The 19,349-nt window shown below is 33.4% G+C and overlaps 1 protein-coding gene across 2 annotated transcripts in view; it reads left to right on the top strand.

Annotated features, from left to right (window-relative positions):
- LOC129229232 (phosphatidylinositol 4-kinase beta-like) overlaps positions 1 to 18,473 on the top strand; it is a 145,776-nt gene extending 127,303 nt beyond the window's left edge. For both annotated transcript variants that reach the window (XM_054863506.1, XM_054863499.1), the window contains exons 6-14: positions 1,665 to 1,831; positions 4,304 to 4,394; positions 5,527 to 5,669; positions 7,712 to 7,933; positions 9,045 to 9,203; positions 12,414 to 12,596; positions 13,679 to 13,944; positions 16,232 to 16,364; positions 17,018 to 18,473. In XM_054863506.1, the coding sequence (XP_054719481.1) occupies positions 1,665 to 1,831; positions 4,304 to 4,394; positions 5,527 to 5,669; positions 7,712 to 7,933; positions 9,045 to 9,203; positions 12,414 to 12,596; positions 13,679 to 13,944; positions 16,232 to 16,364; positions 17,018 to 17,323 (1,670 nt within the window). In that variant the 3' untranslated portion in view covers positions 17,324 to 18,473. The remainder of the gene's footprint in view (positions 1 to 1,664; positions 1,832 to 4,303; positions 4,395 to 5,526; positions 5,670 to 7,711; positions 7,934 to 9,044; positions 9,204 to 12,413; positions 12,597 to 13,678; positions 13,945 to 16,231; positions 16,365 to 17,017) is intronic.
- The last annotated feature ends 876 nt before the right edge of the window (positions 18,474 to 19,349 follow it).

Here is a 19,349-nt window from a genome sequence, read left to right as displayed (position 1 = left end):
GTTAGGGCACATTGTGTAGGTTCATTGTCCATTAATATCTACTCTTTACACACATGCCTCATTTGCTTGCAAAACTTGTGACAGAACCTGTAATCAGGCATGGATGCAGGGGAGGGGAAAGGAAGAAAATGGTCCCCATCCTGAAGCAGTAAAGGGTGCCTTCTAAAAGGAGAACTGAGGGCGGCTTTTAATGCTTACTCCCAAGATTTTATAGACCTAAACAATAAAGACATATTTCTTAAAAAATAATAAATAAATAAATAAAAATAAACTATACTGATAAGATACTCTTGCAAGCATTTCAAACAACAAATTCTGTGTTCAACAATCTTGGATGTCTGGAAAGACAATGGAAAATCACGACTTCCCTGAGAGTCAAACATATATGAATGACGAACTAAAATTTTATAATTTTCCCCCTTTACAGCAAATTCTTCAAGTCAGCGATTTCTTATTGTCACTAAAACAGCCTAAATTTGCGTTTGGAACTTCAGTTTTGAAAACTTTCGATGAGAGATGACCGATTCTCCCTCCCTCCAGCAGCTTTAACAAAGATAAACCAAAATTTCGTGTTTAAAACTTCAGTTTCGTTCAGAAAATTTTCGGGAAGAGATTTTCCTTCCTAAGGGTCATTCTTAAGCTATGGTCACAAAAAAAAAACTTCAAATCAACTTCAATTTTGAAAGAATTTTAGGAACAAACTCCAACATTACTTTACCCTAAAGTCTCAGAGAAGTTCCTAAAATTACGATATTTGACAAGAATTTTGAAGATTTATCTATGGACCTTGAGTACACCCAACTATTCTGTCCTTGCAACCAAACACAACCAAAGATTAAATAGAACTTTTTTTTCATACACCAATTTCAAAAATGTTCTGGGGGCGACCCCCCCTCCTCCCCCACCCATTTCCCCCTCCTCCTTCATTCCTCTGATATCACCGAAGACAGACTATAAAATGCGTTTTTACGACTAATAAATTTTGGTATTTCTGCATTGCTTTCTTCAAAGATATAAATTGTACCTAAGGATTTTCTTACTAGAAAACCCCATTCTTCATTTTTATAAGTTCAACCTTCTTTTGTTTTTTTTTCCTTTTTAAAATTAAAACTTGATACAGAAATTTTTAGAAACATTTATATGGACGTTAAAGTTAGTCAAAATCTGCAAATTGCTTATCCAAAAAATAATAAATAGTGTTGTGTGTGAATACAATAAGACTGGACTCACAAATGTAGTTTGTCTTTGCAGTAATTCCCTTTAAGCCTGTTTGAATTAATGAGGTTAAACTGTAATTCATTAAATACCCTGGGGTGCAACATATTGTAATGTAATTCATTAAAAAGACAATGTTGGTTTTTTAAAAAGTTTATTGTTTATCTGCACATTGATCTTGAGGAGCGGCATAATAGGTCTTTGCACATGGGCGGAGGACACCCTAGGATCAGCCCTGACAACTAAGTTCAAAAAACCCCAAATCTTGTTCCCTATAACGGGAATTTCAATGTGATGGAATTCAAGCAATGTCATGGCAGTTGAAATTGAACTGAACTTAGATTTACTTCGATATTTTTTTGCATTGATGTTCACTGTAATGAGATTTCACTGTATTTTAACTATGTTTTGATTGCTGAATTGTTGATCTTCAGTTTATTTCTCATTAGGTCTAGGAAACCTTCGAAGAAGTGCTTCTGCAATTGGCACCCTGAGTAAGAATGCCCCCAAAGATTTGGCATCTGGATATGCATTTGACAATGGATGCAAATGCTTTGACAGCTGCAAAAGTATTTGCAGTGACCTCAGAGGCCAAATAGTGCATTGCCATTGTCAAGTATGTTACATTTTCTCTCACGTTGCTTTAGCTATATTTTTTACATTACTTGTTCTCAGGTAACCATTTTTTTCATGAGTTAGTACACATTTTTAATGAAAGAAAAAAATTAATAAATACTCATAGAAGAATAGATGATTATGTATTGAGATAAATAATAAACGTAGATAAATGTGTAACCATTAAGTCATATAGGTAAACACATTCATTTAGTAAAATGACCAGTCACTTTACTGCCAGGGGCAAAAAGGGCAGTAACTGCAAAAATTTTTATTTATCATTATTGCATTTTTGTCATCTCTTGTATAATATCTTTGTTGAACAAGCTTTCTTATTTGGTTTCCACTAAAAGAAAAGCTGGAAAAAAAAATCTAATTCCAACATTTCCCTATTGTTAGTATGGAATCAAAAAGACATTTCTTCAAATGTCTTGAAAACTCATTGTTGCAGATACTGCCAAAGGGGGAGCAACTGCCCCCTCCTGACCCCTCTAAATGGCTGTCTTGGGAATTCCTGTTGAAAGTAATTCTTCAAATGTGCTTGAACTAGATTCTTTTGTCAAGTGTCATATGTTCTGAAGTCATGGGAGTGATTTGAACATGTTTCAACACTTTCAATTCATTCCTCCTTTTAGCATTTTTAAGAAGTCTGTTTTATTATAACAATCTGACAAACTTCTCATTTTGTTAATATGGGAGGTACAGGGATATTTTGACCAATTTAAGTCCATAACATGAATTTTTGAGATGTCATAACTGAAGAATTTTTAACAGACTTCAAAAAGGAGGCGGTTTCAGTTCATACCGTATGTATGTTTTTTTTATATTTTTTATTGTCCACTCACAGCCCACCTAGTGAACCGATTTTGATGATTCTTTTTTTAATGGATAAGGGCTGGCTCTACTTAGGTCCCATTACTTTGTTTGACCATATTTGTCATTTAGAAAAAAAGTTATGGGCAAAAAACAGTAAATTTCATGCAATTTCTTTATTAAATGATTAAATATGAAACCCATTGTTATAAAAGTTTGGTGCCATATAACAGTAACATTAATAGTTATTGTAATGATAATTTTGAATAATGGCTTCTCTTGAAGCAAGCATCAAGTTTCTTCAGTGTCATTGCTCCATAGTGATGGTAAAGCTAACCTGGAAGCGAGGTGATGCAGTGATCAAGATCTGCTTGGCCTTCACAATACTACCAGGTTATGTTTGCCTCAACTATACAGGACTGAATCACAAGCAACTAGTATGCTGTGAAATGCAAATTAGTTAGGGATATTTAAATGTGGACAAAGATACATTTTTAGTGCCAATCGCTTAATGTTTAAGACGTGCTTATAGTTTTTTTTTTTTTAGTATGGAGCATTTTTAGGAAAAAAAGGGTAAAGTTTCATGATGGTAACTTCTTACTTTTACTGAAATATATACATTTGCACTAAAAAGATTGAAATAAAAAAATTTTGGAAAAAAATAGAACCGACTTCAAAATTGCTCTAAAAAGGGAAAAATAATTTTCTTCTTTAAACACCATCGATAATACTTTTAAACATAATTTTTGAAGTTGGCGCAAAAACGATAGAAAAAATCATTCACAGCCATAACTCAACTACAACTATAAATTTAACCAGGCCTAGTTTCTTCACTACCACATACATTATGCATTGATGACAGCGTATTTGAGTAACGATATAAATGTTTCGTTTCTAACTTTGGATGATTTTCTGAAAAAAATATGAACGAAGCATGGTTACACTGGATTTTACTTTTTGTGTTTGCGCCAACTTCAAAAATTATGTTTAAAAGTATTATCGATGGTGTTTAAAGAATAAAATTATTTTTCCCTTTTTAGAGCAATTTTGAAGTCGGTTCTATTTTTTTTCCAAAATTTTTTTATCTATTATTGTAGTTTCCCGTTCAACTTTCAACGGTGACCCAGCTCTGAAAGGGTTATTATTGGAAGGAGGCTCAAACTGCAATTTCTATGTATAAATCTAGGGGGTCTAGGGTGAATTTTCAGAAGTAAGTCCCCAAAATACAGTTGTAAGCTATGCTTGGCTGTTTAAGGGAGTCTAACCCCCATCTGAACATACACTTGTCAACTTTGTGACAAAATCTTGCATAGCCTTAACAGTTTCTGATCATTTCAGCAGAAACCCCATTCCTGAAATCTGGTGACATTAAATGATTAGATATCAACATGCAAACAAATCAAGAAAATCAGGACTAAGTGATTTTATTAACAATAAGCAATTAATAAAAAAAACAGGATCACATTGAGGGGATACGACTATATTTAACAACAATATACTACAATTGGTTCAAGAATTTTTTTTTTCTCTTCTTAAAACTTAATATGATTTTTTTATAATATTTGTACAAATTGGTACGGCAGAAATTAAATTATTCCTATTATGCTTAAATTTTATCATTATTTACAACTATATGTAACTTAAATTCTTTTCGTTCCAGGCTCCTAGGCTTTCTGCTGAACAAGATTTTGTTCAAGCATTGATGTCCATTGGTCTTAGATTACAAGCTGTTCTTACCAAAGAATTGAAAAGTATGCTGGTGTTTTCATATTCATTCTGTTAATTGTTCTCTAAAATCAATGTTTTTGTGAACAGAATGTTTCTGAAATAGCATTATTATTATTTCATTCAATTAGAATTTCACATTAAAATTTGATGAAATAAGAGTCAAACCTCATTAAAACGAGGGACTTTTAAAATTAATTGGTCTTAGCCGAAAAATAATAGTGTTGTGTGTAAATACAATAAGACTGGGGTCACAAATGTAGTTTGTCTTTGCAGTAATTCCCTTTAAGCCTGTTTGAATTAATTAGGTTTTACTGTAAATCACTTAAATACCTTGGGGTATAACATAATGTAATGTAATTCATTAAATAGACATGATTTTTTTAAAAGTTTATTTTAATTAAACCACTTTAATTTATCCTCTTTACAAATGTTTAAGAGGAGATAAAATTGTATGCATATAACAACATACATAATTATTTTAAATCATGGAATAACTTTTAATGAACTTTGCAAGAATTTATTTATATACTGTAAATTATACACAAAATAAAACGCTTTACTTTATTGTAGCATTTTCTTCTACAATATAAATTTTTTTATTTATTCGTAAGCTGTGATAAAAAATGCTGGGAAGAAAGAGTTTCTAGATCATTTCAGTCACTCTTCTGTCATAGAATCTCTGAACTATTACACTTAGACATAGAGTGAGGAAAAAATCATAGTTGTGCAGGAAATAATTAATTTGGAGGCATGTGAGGTAGGGAAAAAACCATACATGAAAATGTAAATTCTACGGTAGTATGAAGAAAAGATTGAGTATCACTTAATAGAAAAAAAAAATGTGTTGGGAGAATTTAAATCCTAAAAATGAGGGTACAACTTTGTCTGACATTTTAGTTTTTTGTATTTGTTTAATGCAATCTTGTATAATGTAGCTTTTGTACAAATTAACTTGAATCAATCATCTAATAAAAAAAAAAAAAAAACAAGCACCTTTACCACATGCTTTGTAATCTCAGTTTTGAGTGTCTAGTAATTGTTTAGTGGCAACCCAGCATAATGTACATCTTATACAAATGAACTTGAATCAATTGACCACCAGCCAAAAAGAGAAAAACCTCTAATCATGCTTTATAATTTATCCTTGTGTTGCAGCTCAGAAACTGCAAGCAGAACTTTCTATGTTGAACTTAAATCTTCCGGCTCGGGTGTGGCTTCCAATCCATTCCAAAACCACTCGCCATTTGATTCTGAGAATTCCCCCACAAGCTTCAGTTGTTCTTAATTCTAAGGATAAAGTAAGTGAAAAAATTTAGAAGTTTTATTTATTTATTTATTTACTATACAGTTGAACTTGGTTAATACGAAATGTCAAATATTCACAAATTTGTTCGTATTAACCGTTATTCGTAACAACCAAAGATGAGTGATGCTGTGAGAAAACGAAGAAATGCTTACGTATATTTAAAAAACATTTTTAGTAATACACACATTGTAATCTAACTATTGGTACATTCATAAAAAAGTCACTTATTTCTTACGTGGGTGTTTCGAAAAATGAAGATACAAAGGCTTGCATTCCTTAAAAAAAATTTAATTTATAAAACATCAGTTACTTCTCATTAACTAGATTATTTATATTTTTCGACATAATTACCCCCGTTATCCAAGCATTTGTTAAGTCGGGGCACAAGCTTTTGTATTCTACAGTCATAGAAGTTTGCCCCCTGTTGTTGGAATCACATTTCAACTTCATCTTTAATCTCATCATCGTGGAATGATTTTCCACCAAGATGTGACTTCAGGTAAAGAAATAAATTGAAGTCGCTTGGCGCAAGGACCGGGCTGTATGGCGGATGGTCCAATACTTCCCATTTGAATTGTTTGAGTAGTTCTTTGGTTTGGAGCATTATGTGAGGCCGAGAGTTGTCATGAAGCAAGCGGACTCCATTTGTCAGCATTCCCCTGCGTTTGTTTTGAATTGAACTTCAAAGTCGTGTCAAAGTCTGCCTATATGCAGCACCATTAATTGTCGTTCTGGAAGATATAAATTCGACCAGAAGAATGCCTTGTCTGTCTCAAAAAACAGAAGCCATGATTTTTTTCGCTGAAATCAAAGTTTTGAATTTCTTGGCTATCGATGAACTCAAATGGTGCCATTGCATTGATTGTTGCTTGGATTCAGGTGTATGGTGATAAACCCACATCTCATCACCTGCCACAATGTGATCAAGGAACTAATCACCTGCGAAGACCATCCTTTTCTTTTTGTGTTCTTCCGTTAACATTTTCGGAACCCAGCGTGCACCTAGTTTCTTGAACCCTAACTTGACAGTCACACTACGTAAAAAATTGTCATTGCCACTTCCAGTGTGATCTGATGCAATTCTTTCAATTTGAGAGGTCTTTTTGCACAAATTGCTTCCTCTGTTTTCTGAAGAAGAGCATCAGAGATCACAGATGGCTGACTGGTTCTTTGTTCATCATGAACATTGGTCCTACCTTCAGAGAAATGACGACACCATTTCATTACATTTTGTCGATTCATAATGTCCCCATAAACAGAAAAAATTTCTTTGTGAATATCCGCTGGGCGCTGACCTTTTGCACGAAGAAAACGTATGACAGAGCGCACTTCGCATTTGGAGGAATTCTGAATCAGCATAGCCATTTTAAACATGACCTACTCCAAACAGAATCAACATTGCAATGCCGAACGAGCGTGAGGAGAAAGCTAAGGGTTCAAAGTTAACACTTGTGTTGCCAACTTGCTCTCCAAAACTTTTCTTTTCCTTTGGCTTACGGTGTATCTTTACTTTTCGAAATGCTCTCTTATAAATGAATGTTTTTGGAAAAATATTGAAAAGAAAAATGATAATCAACAATCGCAAAATAAAGTTGTAATCCACAGTGGAAGGGGAACAGTTTTACCATCGAGTAAATTGAAATGTCCACAGGTAAACAAATGTACAGGTTTTATTTTCTATGTAAAATATTTAATATTTTCATCTCTTTACACAATTTTACTTCTACTTCCTAACAAAGTGATGAATAATTTCTAAAAAAGAAAATTGCAGTATTCAACCACGAACATTTTAAGTAAAGAGGTCAGAAATTTTTGTTCCTCTTAACCGAGACTTTCAGTTTAATGTACGTACTTGAAACATTTTCATGTAATTAGATAGGAAACCAAACTAAGCAGACAAGATGTAAATTTTAGCTGTGATCTCGTATTAAACGTGATCGTATTGAGAGAGTTCAACTGTATATATTTCTTTGATGTATTACTGTATTTAATTTTTATTTTCTTTTTCCTCATTGCATGATTATTTTTTTTCAGGCTCCTTATCTAATTTATGTTGAAATAATTGAAGTGGATGACATTCATGGCTCTGTTGTTCCACCAAAAATGATAAATGCACTAAGGCAGACACGTTCTGAAGAAAATCTTCCTGATTATTTTGGAAATTATGACTTCCCTGGTGTCTCGTTTTCTATCCATCCAGCTTTAGACGATGACGCAGATTGTTGGACTCAAGAGGATGATGCAATTTCTTTACAGGTATTTATTTATTTAATTTTTTGTAGAAGGAGTACCAGATGTAGACTACTGTTGCCATACTAGTTGCAAAGTTAGTTATATTCATATTTGGTTACTTTTCAATAATGAAATTTTATTAAAATTTAACTTCTTTCTTTGTAATTGAAACTTGTAAACCTTCCTTTACTCTTTAATACGTTTGGCCTTCAAAAAACTTTTTGTTTCTTCATAATAATTCATTTCTGAACAACATAGCCAATTGAAAGAATATTATTAAAGATATTGAAAATTTCAGCACAAATCCCTTGGCTCATAAGAATATGCTCAAGCCAAACTGAAAGTTGAGGCTATTAAATAAATTATTCAACCTTTTGTATACGTTTTTGAATATTGTATCATTCATTGTACTACTTGTAATTGATCTGATCATTTCATTCTTCCTTTTCTTCATTTGAAGCATACTTCGTTCCCCAGGTTTCCTATTCTTTTTCTCTTGTACAATGTTCTTTTGGAACATGAATTGATTAGAGGAAGAAGGCTGTATTCTTTTATTTCATTAATGCCTTTTGCAAATAAATTTTACTAATGCAGGGAATTTTCGTCCTTTTAAACTGGTAAATGTAACTTGATGCAAGTTTTAAAGAGGAATTATATCTTGAGTAGAACTTCTTGCTCCTGCATTTATAGTGCTAAGAATGTCAAGCGTTGTTTCAAGACTCGTAGGCCTCTCTCATATTTGATTCTTCCTTCCTTTATTTGTTTCCTTTCATTTCACTTTAGTAAAAAATATTTTTATTGCTTGTGTAGATGTTATTGCTTAGCTGACTTTGTTTATAATTATTTTTATTCCTACTTTTGAACCATTTGGAGTGACTTCAGCTTTGTTTACCATTGTAGCTTTCAGGCTTTGGTTGTACGAACGATTCTGACCTGCTTTCATAATTTAATGTTCTTTTAACAATTTCAAACTTCAAATTTGATGTAAATGACAAATTAAGTAGTAAACAAAATATATATTACTTGTTTCTTTTTCCCCCCTCTCTTTTAATTGAAAATACATTACCATGTGTTTTTTATTTGATTCTGTATTTATTTCTAATTGTTTTAATTTGGTTGATTTCATTGAATTTAGTATGCATCCTGCCAAAAACCTAAAGACAGAGACGCACTTTCCCAAATGTCACAAGACAGTGGAACGAGTGCAGACAGCAGAGAACCCAACTTTGTTGCTGCTGGCGACATACGAAGGAGGTTGTCTGAAAATATTAATGCTCCAAAAAGCACATTCAAGGTATGTGAGTATCTTAGCTAACATTTCAGGTGGTTTAAATTATAGCATTTTATCATTTAGGTCAAAGTATGCTTCTTTAAAGCAATATCTAAAAGAAATCTTTCATCTTTTTTTTAATGAACGATTTTTAAATGAATCTTTTTGTTTGATATTTCATTAGCTCTATTGTATTTCTCAGCTAATAATGTCATTTGGATTTTTTAATCATCCAAATACTGTTCATTATGAATTAAATAATTCTTAACTCATACATAGCAAAAGTGTAACAAATCCCAAGCTTTAGGGTGGCTAAAAAACAGTGGCGGTGCGAGAGCAAAAGTAGACGTCGGCGATGCAGTTTTGCGAGGCCCTTTTAATCATAAAATATTTTCAGACAAATCATTGAATTCACGGAATTAATTTTTGTACTAACTATTGGCACTTATAGTTTCCAATTCACTTAATTGCTAGGAGAAAAACGTTTCGTGACTAGTAGCGCAATCAAAAAGTTTTTTTTGGTGGTGGGGGAGGAGGCGGCACATTGAAAGAGGAAAAATGACCTGATAGAAAGGTGGGTCCGGGGGTCCTCCCCCGGAAAAATGTTAAAATTTTTAATTTAAAAACGCCATTTTAGGCTTTCTTTGCTGATGTTAAGGGAAAAAATTTACAGAGGTCTCGGTGGAAATTTCTAGAAATTGAAGCCTTAAAAACGCAATTATAGGCCATTTTTATTGACCTAAAGGGTCAGAGAGTGTCCCAGATCGATTCTTTTGTTTAAAAAAAAAGGTCAAGATCAATCCCCTGCAAATTCTCGAAATCGAAGTTTCAAAAACAGAATTTTAGACAAACTTTGATGATTTTACGGAAAGGGAGGGAGCTCTTCCCTCGAAAAATTTTGAAAATTATGCTTCTAAAAACTTTACCTAACAGTCCACCTAAACTTTTTGTTGATGTAGTTTAAAAAACCTAATTGCTAATGATATAAAAGAAAGGCGGTATGGGGACCCTTCATGAATATTTTCTGATATTCAAGCCTTAAAAATGCGATTCTAAGGCCATATTTTGTAATATTAGGTTCGGTAATTTTTGAAATTCAAGCTACAAAAACACAATTTTAAGCGATTTTCGATGTTGTTTAGTATTTGGGGGCTTTAGCTTTAAGCTGGAAATATCGCGAAATTTAAGATCTTGAAACGAAATTTCAGATGCTCCATAATGCTATCGGTGCGCGCGTGTATGGAGGGGTGTGTGTTCGGAGGAGCAGCATTTTGAATATTTTCTAATTTTTCAACAAGAGAAAAAGAAAAGAAATAGAACGGGGTGGGGGGGGGGGGGGGGAGAGTTAGCTGATCAATAAGCTGTAGCTAGTGAATATTTTAAATTCAGGTTCCTACAGAATTGGCCCCCGCATTTGCTAAAGCTGACTCTGTGCAGTCTCCGCTGCACGCACTATTTTGATTACTTTTGTGTCTGTTGCATTTAATAAGAGCTTCAATTGAAAACATGGAAATTTCTTAAAACTTTTGAGAATTTACTTCTGAGAATTTTGCGAGGCCCTATCTGCGCGAGGCCGTCGGCAGTCGCCGACGTCGCCGACGCCTAGCGCCGCCACTGCTAAAAAAAGTACCTTGGCAACTAGTTATTTCTGAACACAAATCTTTTAGCAACCATGTTGCACGAAATTTTTATGTAAACTCTGTAATTTGTCTCAGACCGTAATAATTTCCTTTGCTACAAAGATTTTATTATTTTTATCCCTCTATGTAAATAAATAAAGAAATAAATACAACGACTATCTAACTCAGATGCAGACAAAAATCTGTGGATGCATGTGTTCAAAGCAAGAATTGATCATACACTGAACAGTGAACAGCCCATGTTGGTACTTTTTTGACCTGAAGGTATGCTGTTACCCAAAATGTCACAGATTGTTGAAAGCTAAGGAAAGTATTATACCAGATTTCTTACCAAACTGAAACTGTTGAAGTCATGTTTCAAGCTAGCTTCAATTGTTTACAAATCAAGAGAAATCAGGCAAAGTGTTGACATAATTGAAGCAGTGGTGGATTTACCATTTCGCAACAGCAAGGGGCCCCTGCGAGCATAAGGGCCCCAAAGTTGATACAGAATTTCACATGATAAATGTTTTACATATTTTGGGATGAGCAAAGGGGACCCCTATCATTGCAACAGGACCCAAACTTGTAAATCCGCCACTGATTTGAAGATAATTTTAGCAACATCTACTGTGTGCTGTCTGGCATTCCTAATACAAAAATAATTTCTTGATAATGCCATTCAAATTCAGAGTTGCACATGATACAGAATCATTATAATAGGTCTTAAAGATTTAGGGACTGACAGGCAGTGCTGCAGTTAGAAAAAAATCTTTGGAGGGAACACTTTTTTATAAGGTGGATATCATGGTTGACGAATTTTTGCTCATACAATGATAGTTTTAATTCAGAAATCAGAGCTGTATTTATTTATTTTAAAAGATGATTAAAAACCACTTTTCATTAAAATTGCATAATTTTTGCTGTAACAAACTAAATGTTTCGGGGAACTTTATTTCTTCACCTTCACCATTGCGGACAGGTAATTTGTATTATGACAAGCAAAAATGCCTTTTTCAGCAGTAGGGTGATTTTCAAAAAAATGTCCCGTTCGTAACACTAAGTTTTTTTATTTTTTCCAGCTAACAAAGTCTGCAAAAAATACTGCTGTTGGGGAACAATACATGATTTAATATACTATCACAGCATAACAGTTAATTCCTTATTTAATTAATAGTTACTTCAATAAAATAAATTTAGCGTTACTCATGGGACATTTTTTTTTGAGAATCACCCAGTAAATGGTCATTCTGAACGCTTCTCTGTAAATTAAGTTAAAAAACCCCAAACTCTGCGGCATCAGATGACTACCCTGTCTTCTATTTTTTATAGCCCAGTTTGCTTCTGTCCTAATGCTGAAAGTTTCCTTTATGAATTTATTGTTGTTGGCATTCTTTAAACATCAGAGCTTTTACTGCTTTAGATAGAAAGCATCTGTTCATTTGTGCCACTTGTCTCTTAATTCTGATAAAATAAACGTTTTCAAACTTTTTGCTGATGAGGAGCAGAAATCCTTTAGCCAACTATGCTTACAGTTGACAGAAAATATCCACAGTCAAGATGCTGCAAGCATTTTGAACATTAGTTTTGAAAGCATTTTTTACTTTTCTTTCAGAGAGATCCTGAAGATCCATCTGCTGCTGCTCTGAAAGAACCATGGGAAGAGAAAATAAGGCGAATCAGGGAATCTTCTCCTTATGGACACCTGCCTAATTGGAACCTTCTCTCTGCAATCATCAAATGTGGAGATGATCTTAGGCAGGAACTCATGGCTTATCAGCTCTTGGCTACTTTACAAGTAAGAACTTTTTTACTTATTTTACTGCAATTCCTGCAAGGTAACTACAATTAGTTGAAGGAAATGTTTTCATGGTCTTATGTAAAGTCTAGAAAACGTCAAATAACAAATGTTCTTGGACGGTAAAAATATTTGAAAATAAGAGGAAAGTCTGAAACAAAGTTCTGCTATCAAAATTGACGCATCATACTTATCATACCTCATGATTTTAGATGATTATTTTTTCTTAATAAAAATAGTGCAAATGATTTTAATTTTTTAATGGTATAAATTGAATTTTTTATACCATAAATATTCCTATATTTGTAGAACCACCCATTTGCACCAGTTCTCCTATTTTGTAAACGATAAGTGATAAATAGTTTGTAACTGAAGTCATTGTTGAAAATGTTTTCAATGCACACATTAAATATTACATTTCTTAAAACTTGTTTGTTTTCTTGCTAAAAATGTAATTTAGCAAATGTCGTAAAACTGCTCTTCAATTTTACAGAACTGCTCCTCAATATCAGAATTTAAGAAGCTGTACTGCTCCTCTAAACGAAATACTTATTTCCCACACTGAAAGGAACTATGAATAAAATTTTCCATATTGTGTGTTTAATAGTTACTCATGTGTTTTCTTGCTAAAAATGTAATTTAGCAAATGTCGTAAAACTGCTCTTCAATTTTACAGATCTGCCTCTCAATATCAGAAATTAAGAAGCTGTACTGCTCCTCTAAACGAAATATTTATTTCCTGCACTGAAAGGAACTATGAATAAAATTTTCCATATTGTGTGTTTAATAGTTACTCATGCAAGACAATGTAATGTTATAGAATGTATGAAATAAATAATGAGTGTCTAAACATCTAAATTAGAAAGTAGCCATGAAATTCTTTCATGATTTTACAATAATTCTGTTTTTTCATTTAAATTGGATATAAAAGTTTTCAGTTATTGAGATTGTCAGAAAAAGCACTTCTGATTGGAAATGAATTGGCCCATCTGTGTTAATAACTTTTTTATAAAGAGGAAAAAGTTACTAACTCAGAGTGTTGAGATAAGGAATGAAAGTTGACAATTTTTTTTCTTTTGCAGAAAATTTGGGAAACAGAACGGGTACCACTTTGGGTGAGGCCTTACAGAATACTGGTGACATCAGAAGATAGTGGCATGATAGAGCCCATCCTGAACACAGTTTCTTTGCACCAAGTGAAGAAGCACAGCAAAATGTCCCTCCTTGAATACTTCCTCCGAGAATTCGGCTGTGCAACTAGTGAAGCATTTTTAACAGCCCAGAGGAATTTTGTTCAGAGTTGTGCTGCGTACTGTTTGGTTTCTTACCTAGTCCAAGTGAAAGACAGGTATGTGTAATGTTAAATGTGTGCAGTATTTGATTGCCTGCTTTGTGATGTAGCCTTGCATGGGGCTAACAACTTTCATTACTGGTTTCTTATGGGTGGGTAGAATGCGATATGGCCTTATGGTAGATAAGCCTTGCTGATTAATTGTTAATTTTGATTGGTTGTTAATTTTTTTACATACAAATATTTTGTAACTTATAAATTTGCTTAACTTAATGAAGCATTCTAATGTTATCTTTGTGTTTTAAAAGTTTCTATCTTACATTTTTATACCCCAATAAAATGACTATGTATGATATTTGTAGTTTTGTTTCATGGCACATGCAACATGATTTCATATGTTTTCTGTATTACAAGCCAATGTTAAGACAAGCAGATTTCAATGCTAAGCCACTTTAGTAACTTATAACTAATTAGCTACCTGATTCAAAAACCTGTTTTTGGATAATTTTTTTTAGCAACGACAGCTAATGTATTTCATTGAAAGTCATAATAAAAATATAATGAACAAAATATTTGCATAAGAAATCTCAAATGTAGTGTGATCTTTGTAGGCAAAAAAAAAAAAAAAAAATCATTACCTTCTAAAATTATTTTTTAATTTTCAATATGTTGGTCGTCATGTGTGTTTTGTATTAGAGTAATTTTATTATCATAGTCGTACCAAAACCTTACAATTCGAAGACCCTTTTCTTTCCTCCTGAAAAGATCAAAAGCATAATTTCCTTATTTTGGGAAAACACGTTAATATTTTCTGCCCTAAATGTGAAATTGCAGCCCGGGGCAGACCTTCACCACCCCAGATTATGCCACTGGAGCCACCTAGCATTTAAAATTATAGTAAAAATCACGGAAATAATATTCAATGCAACAATTATAAATTCCACTGGAAAATCGCTGCCATGGCGTGGCAAGAGTTTCATTGTTGATGACATCAGCGTTACTCAATCATTGGCTATTATATATATATGAAGAATATGATGATAATACTTGGGGGTTCCCATAAATTTGCATTCAATATAATATAAATTGTCCTTGAACTCTGGTTTTGAACCTCTGTGAAATTATTTTTGTGAGAAACAATTATTATTTCCTGTCGTTCAGCAATGATGGTTTAGTTTGAAGAATCCAAAAAAGAAAAGACAAGGACTGTTTTCGTTTTTTTTCGTATCAAAGTAGAAGTCTAAAATAACATCTGAATATAAGTCTTAATAAGGTAGATCAGCCAGTGAATCAGCACTTAAATGCAACTTCATTTTCAAAAATTCATTGCATCGTTGAAGATTGTAGCATATGGCAAATAACAGTGAAAGCACTTTAGATGATGTATGTAATAATAGTTGAAAGTTTCAGAGAACTTTTATGGTTCTGCTTTTGATTTTTTTCATGGATTGAAACAAAAAAAAAGTGTCCCGACCCAGTGAATAAACACTCCAACCAATTAACAGTGGATAAACACAGCATTTCCTAGTTATTTTCTTTCTGGGGCTAGTTCAGTCAGAAATACCTTTTGAAGGGTTTTTTTTTGAGCAATCACGATTGCTTATTGCTTTTATTTGACTGTTTTGATGTTCCTATGATTTTATTTTCCCACCGCCTCCCTCCGCACCATCACCGTCGACCGGCTCCTCACGATGCTGCTCCTATAGCGAAAGCCGTCTCCAGGTTGCATCCATGTCCTACACACATGCGCATACATACACAACTACACACACACAAACACACACAAACGCATACATACAGACACCTACACATACGCACACACATACACACAACTACCCACACATTCATGACTGCACACAGACACAAACACATATGCCTACACACACAAACACATAACCCCTACAACATAAACATACCCCCGCACACAAACACACACGCCTACATACACACTCGTGATTGCGAAAAACATAATTTGAATTCAAGATGTCAAAATTCAACTTTAAAAAAAAAATTTTAATCAAAAATACTTTCTGAAGGTTTTTCTTTTGATCGAAACAGAGCTTTCGTTTGCATGTATTATAATTTGCATTTATGTTAAAACCAATGGCTCTTGGGGGTGTTTTTGCTCCTTTGCTGTGCCACTGCTTTCTGGAAATGTGTAGAAAGAAGTTACTACTGCCAATTCAGCTAAAAAAAATGTTATAGAACTTTTTTTTTCAAAACATTTGGGAGTTTATTCATTCATTGGTCGGTCTACCTTACAAAATAAATGAATGAATAAATAATAATAATTAAAAAAGAGGTTAACAAAACAAATATAAATCTTGTTATTTTAATATTCCAGGCATAATGGAAACATTCTTTTGGATGGTGAAGGCCACATAATTCACATAGATTTTGGTTTCATCTTGTCTTCTTCACCAAAAAACTTAGGATTTGAAAATTCACCTTTCAAATTAACCCAAGAGTTCGTAGATGTAAGTAGCAATTCTTAAAATATTTATATGTTCTGTTATATAATTGGATAAATGAATACATTAGTAAAAACTCAACATTTTGCTTTGATTAATACATATGTGATGAACTGTTTGTATCATTCTTTATTTAAAAATAAATTTGAAGCAGTGTGAAGCAAAGAGATGAAAATGAACTTTTTAAAAATTTTGAATAAAATGCATTTAAAAAAATGCAACAAGTTGAACTGCGTCATTGCTGCAGTCTCTCACTCGTGTGCTAAACTTATTTTAGCTACAACATTGTTGGCACTCTCAGCTTCAATCAGATGCAGGGGCTTGGGGGGGGGGGGGGAGAAGGGACACTTGTTGGCCGGGGCCCAAGATTTCTAAAACGAGGTGTGAAATATATGTAAGGGTGAACAATACGGAAGGGGGCCCGTGAAAGTCATTCGTGACGAACCCTAAAACATCTGTGCACGCCCCTGATGAGAAACCATCTGCCTCCAGCTCGGTTACTCTCCTCCAAACTGATGAGTCCATAACAAAAACAAAATTGCAGTCTCTGGATGTCATAACCAGGGTGTCTGTATATTGCATGTAGTACTGAATGTTGTGTACATCTGAAATAATGGAGCTAATATATTCTTACTCACCACATGCATTATTTTCCACAGGTAATGGGTGGTCCTGGAAACGACATGTTTGAATATTTCAAGATACTGATGCTTCAAGGCCTTGTTGCAGCACGAAAACATCATGAGAGAATCATCACTCTGGTCGAGATCATGCAGGCATCTTGCCAGTTACCGTGCTTCAAAAATGGTGCCAGTGCCATAAAAGCTTTGCGAGACAGATTCCACATGGGACTTACAGAAGAGCAACTGCAGCTTCTTGTTGATACTATGGTTGAATCTAGCATGCATTCGCTGACTACAAAACTCTATGATGGTTTTCAGTACTTCACAAATGGAATCCTGTAGAATGTATATATACACATATATTTATGTATATATATGATTCTGCTGTTCTTTCAAAAAGTGCACCTTAATTGCCAGAGTTGGTTATTCCTGTGTATAGATTCCAAGAATGTTTTCAATCTTGGTAATTACTACTCTTTTTTCCATGATTGTTAGTCTTGAATGATTGCCACATGTATCATAGACACTTTACTCATGCTTGACATGTTTTTGTGCAGAAAAAAAAGAAGATATTTTTTGTGTACAGATAAACTATAGGTTGTTAGCTTTTGTGGAAATCAGGACTATCACTTCAATCTGCATAGGTCATAATCCTTTCGAAGTCTGAACTTTGGACACTAATCTTGTTAAGATTGAGCTTTTAATTAATGTACACGCTGTTTTTCCTTTTTTAATATTGAAAGTTTATTACCTGCTGAAGTAAAATAGAACTATGCTTACAATGACTACTTGTTGCAAAATTTTTTTTAACCACATTTGAATCATTGCTTATGAGTTGAAATTCAAAAATATTTCAGTTTTAATAATGTTTCTAGTTAAAATCTTATTTTAAAAATTACTTTAAATATTTTGTTCCTTTTGTAATCTCTCTTTAGGTCAAATTTTAAATTGTTCAAGACAATAGTAAGATTGACTTTTTTTTTTGTTAAATGTCTGCTTTCTTAAAACTTGGGATACATCAATAAGCATTTTCAGAAAAAGTCATAGAAAAAATGTTTAGGTTTTTGCAAAATGCTGGAAAATAATAAGGAATAATTTGTTTTAACTTGGATGAAATGAAGTTTTAATCAATCACTGTTCTGGTTTAAAATCACAGTTGTATCAGATTTATAAGAATATTTATTGCAAACTTTTTAAAAATTGTCTGTTATCTTTTCTTGTGAACATTTTTATTTTTCATACTTTTTAATAACTAAGATTGTTTTATCAAAACTGTGCATTATATTTTGTGTATAGGGATAGTAAATTGCACTTCTGTTGTACATTATTGCAATCCAAAGATGTTTTAAAAGTCTGCAAAAATGTAGCATAAAAAAGTTATTCCAGTTCATATTTATTCTATGACGTTATTTTAAAAATGTAATTTTTGTACATATGCAATAAATATTAACCATGTATTTCAAAGGATCAAATAAATTCTTATCCTTTTTTCTTAAGCATGTGTTAAACTGAATTCTTTATGCCGATAACCATATTTTTGAGCTGTTTAAGATGCTGCTGTTTAGTCTGTCCTATATAAGAAGGACTAGATCAGTGTTCATTAAGAAATCTTCAAAGTTCTAGAATCTACTGATTCTAGAAGGATGTACTCGACATAAAAGCCACTTGCATAATGTTTATTTCATTGCTTTACACTAGAGAGACAGAGGGGTTCAGAACGGCAGCCTAGTAGCAGAAACTGGAATATGCCAGACGTGCGTCGCAGATTTTTCAGCTGTCTGCAGATAATTTTACCAAAGAACAAAAAGAAATAAATAAAAGAAAAAAAGAAAAACAACTTGGCAAAGATCGCTTGGAGACAGGGTTGCCGGATTAAAGAACAGTAAATACGGGACAGGCTTCTAAGAGTGAAAGGGGGGGGGGGGTATTTTTGAGATTGAGTGCAATTACTGGTTATAGTGTATTTTTAAGGAGCGATAAACAACAAATGGTTTTATCGCTTTCCTAAGATTCCTTTCAGTATGTTTATGGGTGAGCACAATTTTGGAGGAACTATATCTCAGCGAATAAAGCAAGCAATAGAACGATGTTCAGTGTACGGATCGATGTTGATAGGAACAGGTGCTAATTAGTTTTTTACTTGCGTTTGCTTTAAGAGAAACAGTGCAATCGAAAACATTTTTTGTTAAATGTGACTACTTTATCAAAAATAGTAATGGAAGGAATCGTGGAGAAGAAAGATCGTAGAAATTTGAATGAGTAAGCAGGGGCGCCGACTTGGAAAAATTATTGGGGGGGGGGGGGGCGGATGTCACCGGGATCTAGGGAGTATGTTAAAGCACGGAGCCCCCCCCCCCCCCCCAAAAAA

This window comes from Uloborus diversus, chromosome 1 (assembly GCF_026930045.1).
Source record: "Uloborus diversus isolate 005 chromosome 1, Udiv.v.3.1, whole genome shotgun sequence".
Taxonomy (NCBI): domain Eukaryota; kingdom Metazoa; phylum Arthropoda; class Arachnida; order Araneae; family Uloboridae; genus Uloborus; species Uloborus diversus.
Note: the sequence above shows the minus strand (reverse complement) of the source record. Positions and strands in the feature narration are given on the sequence as shown.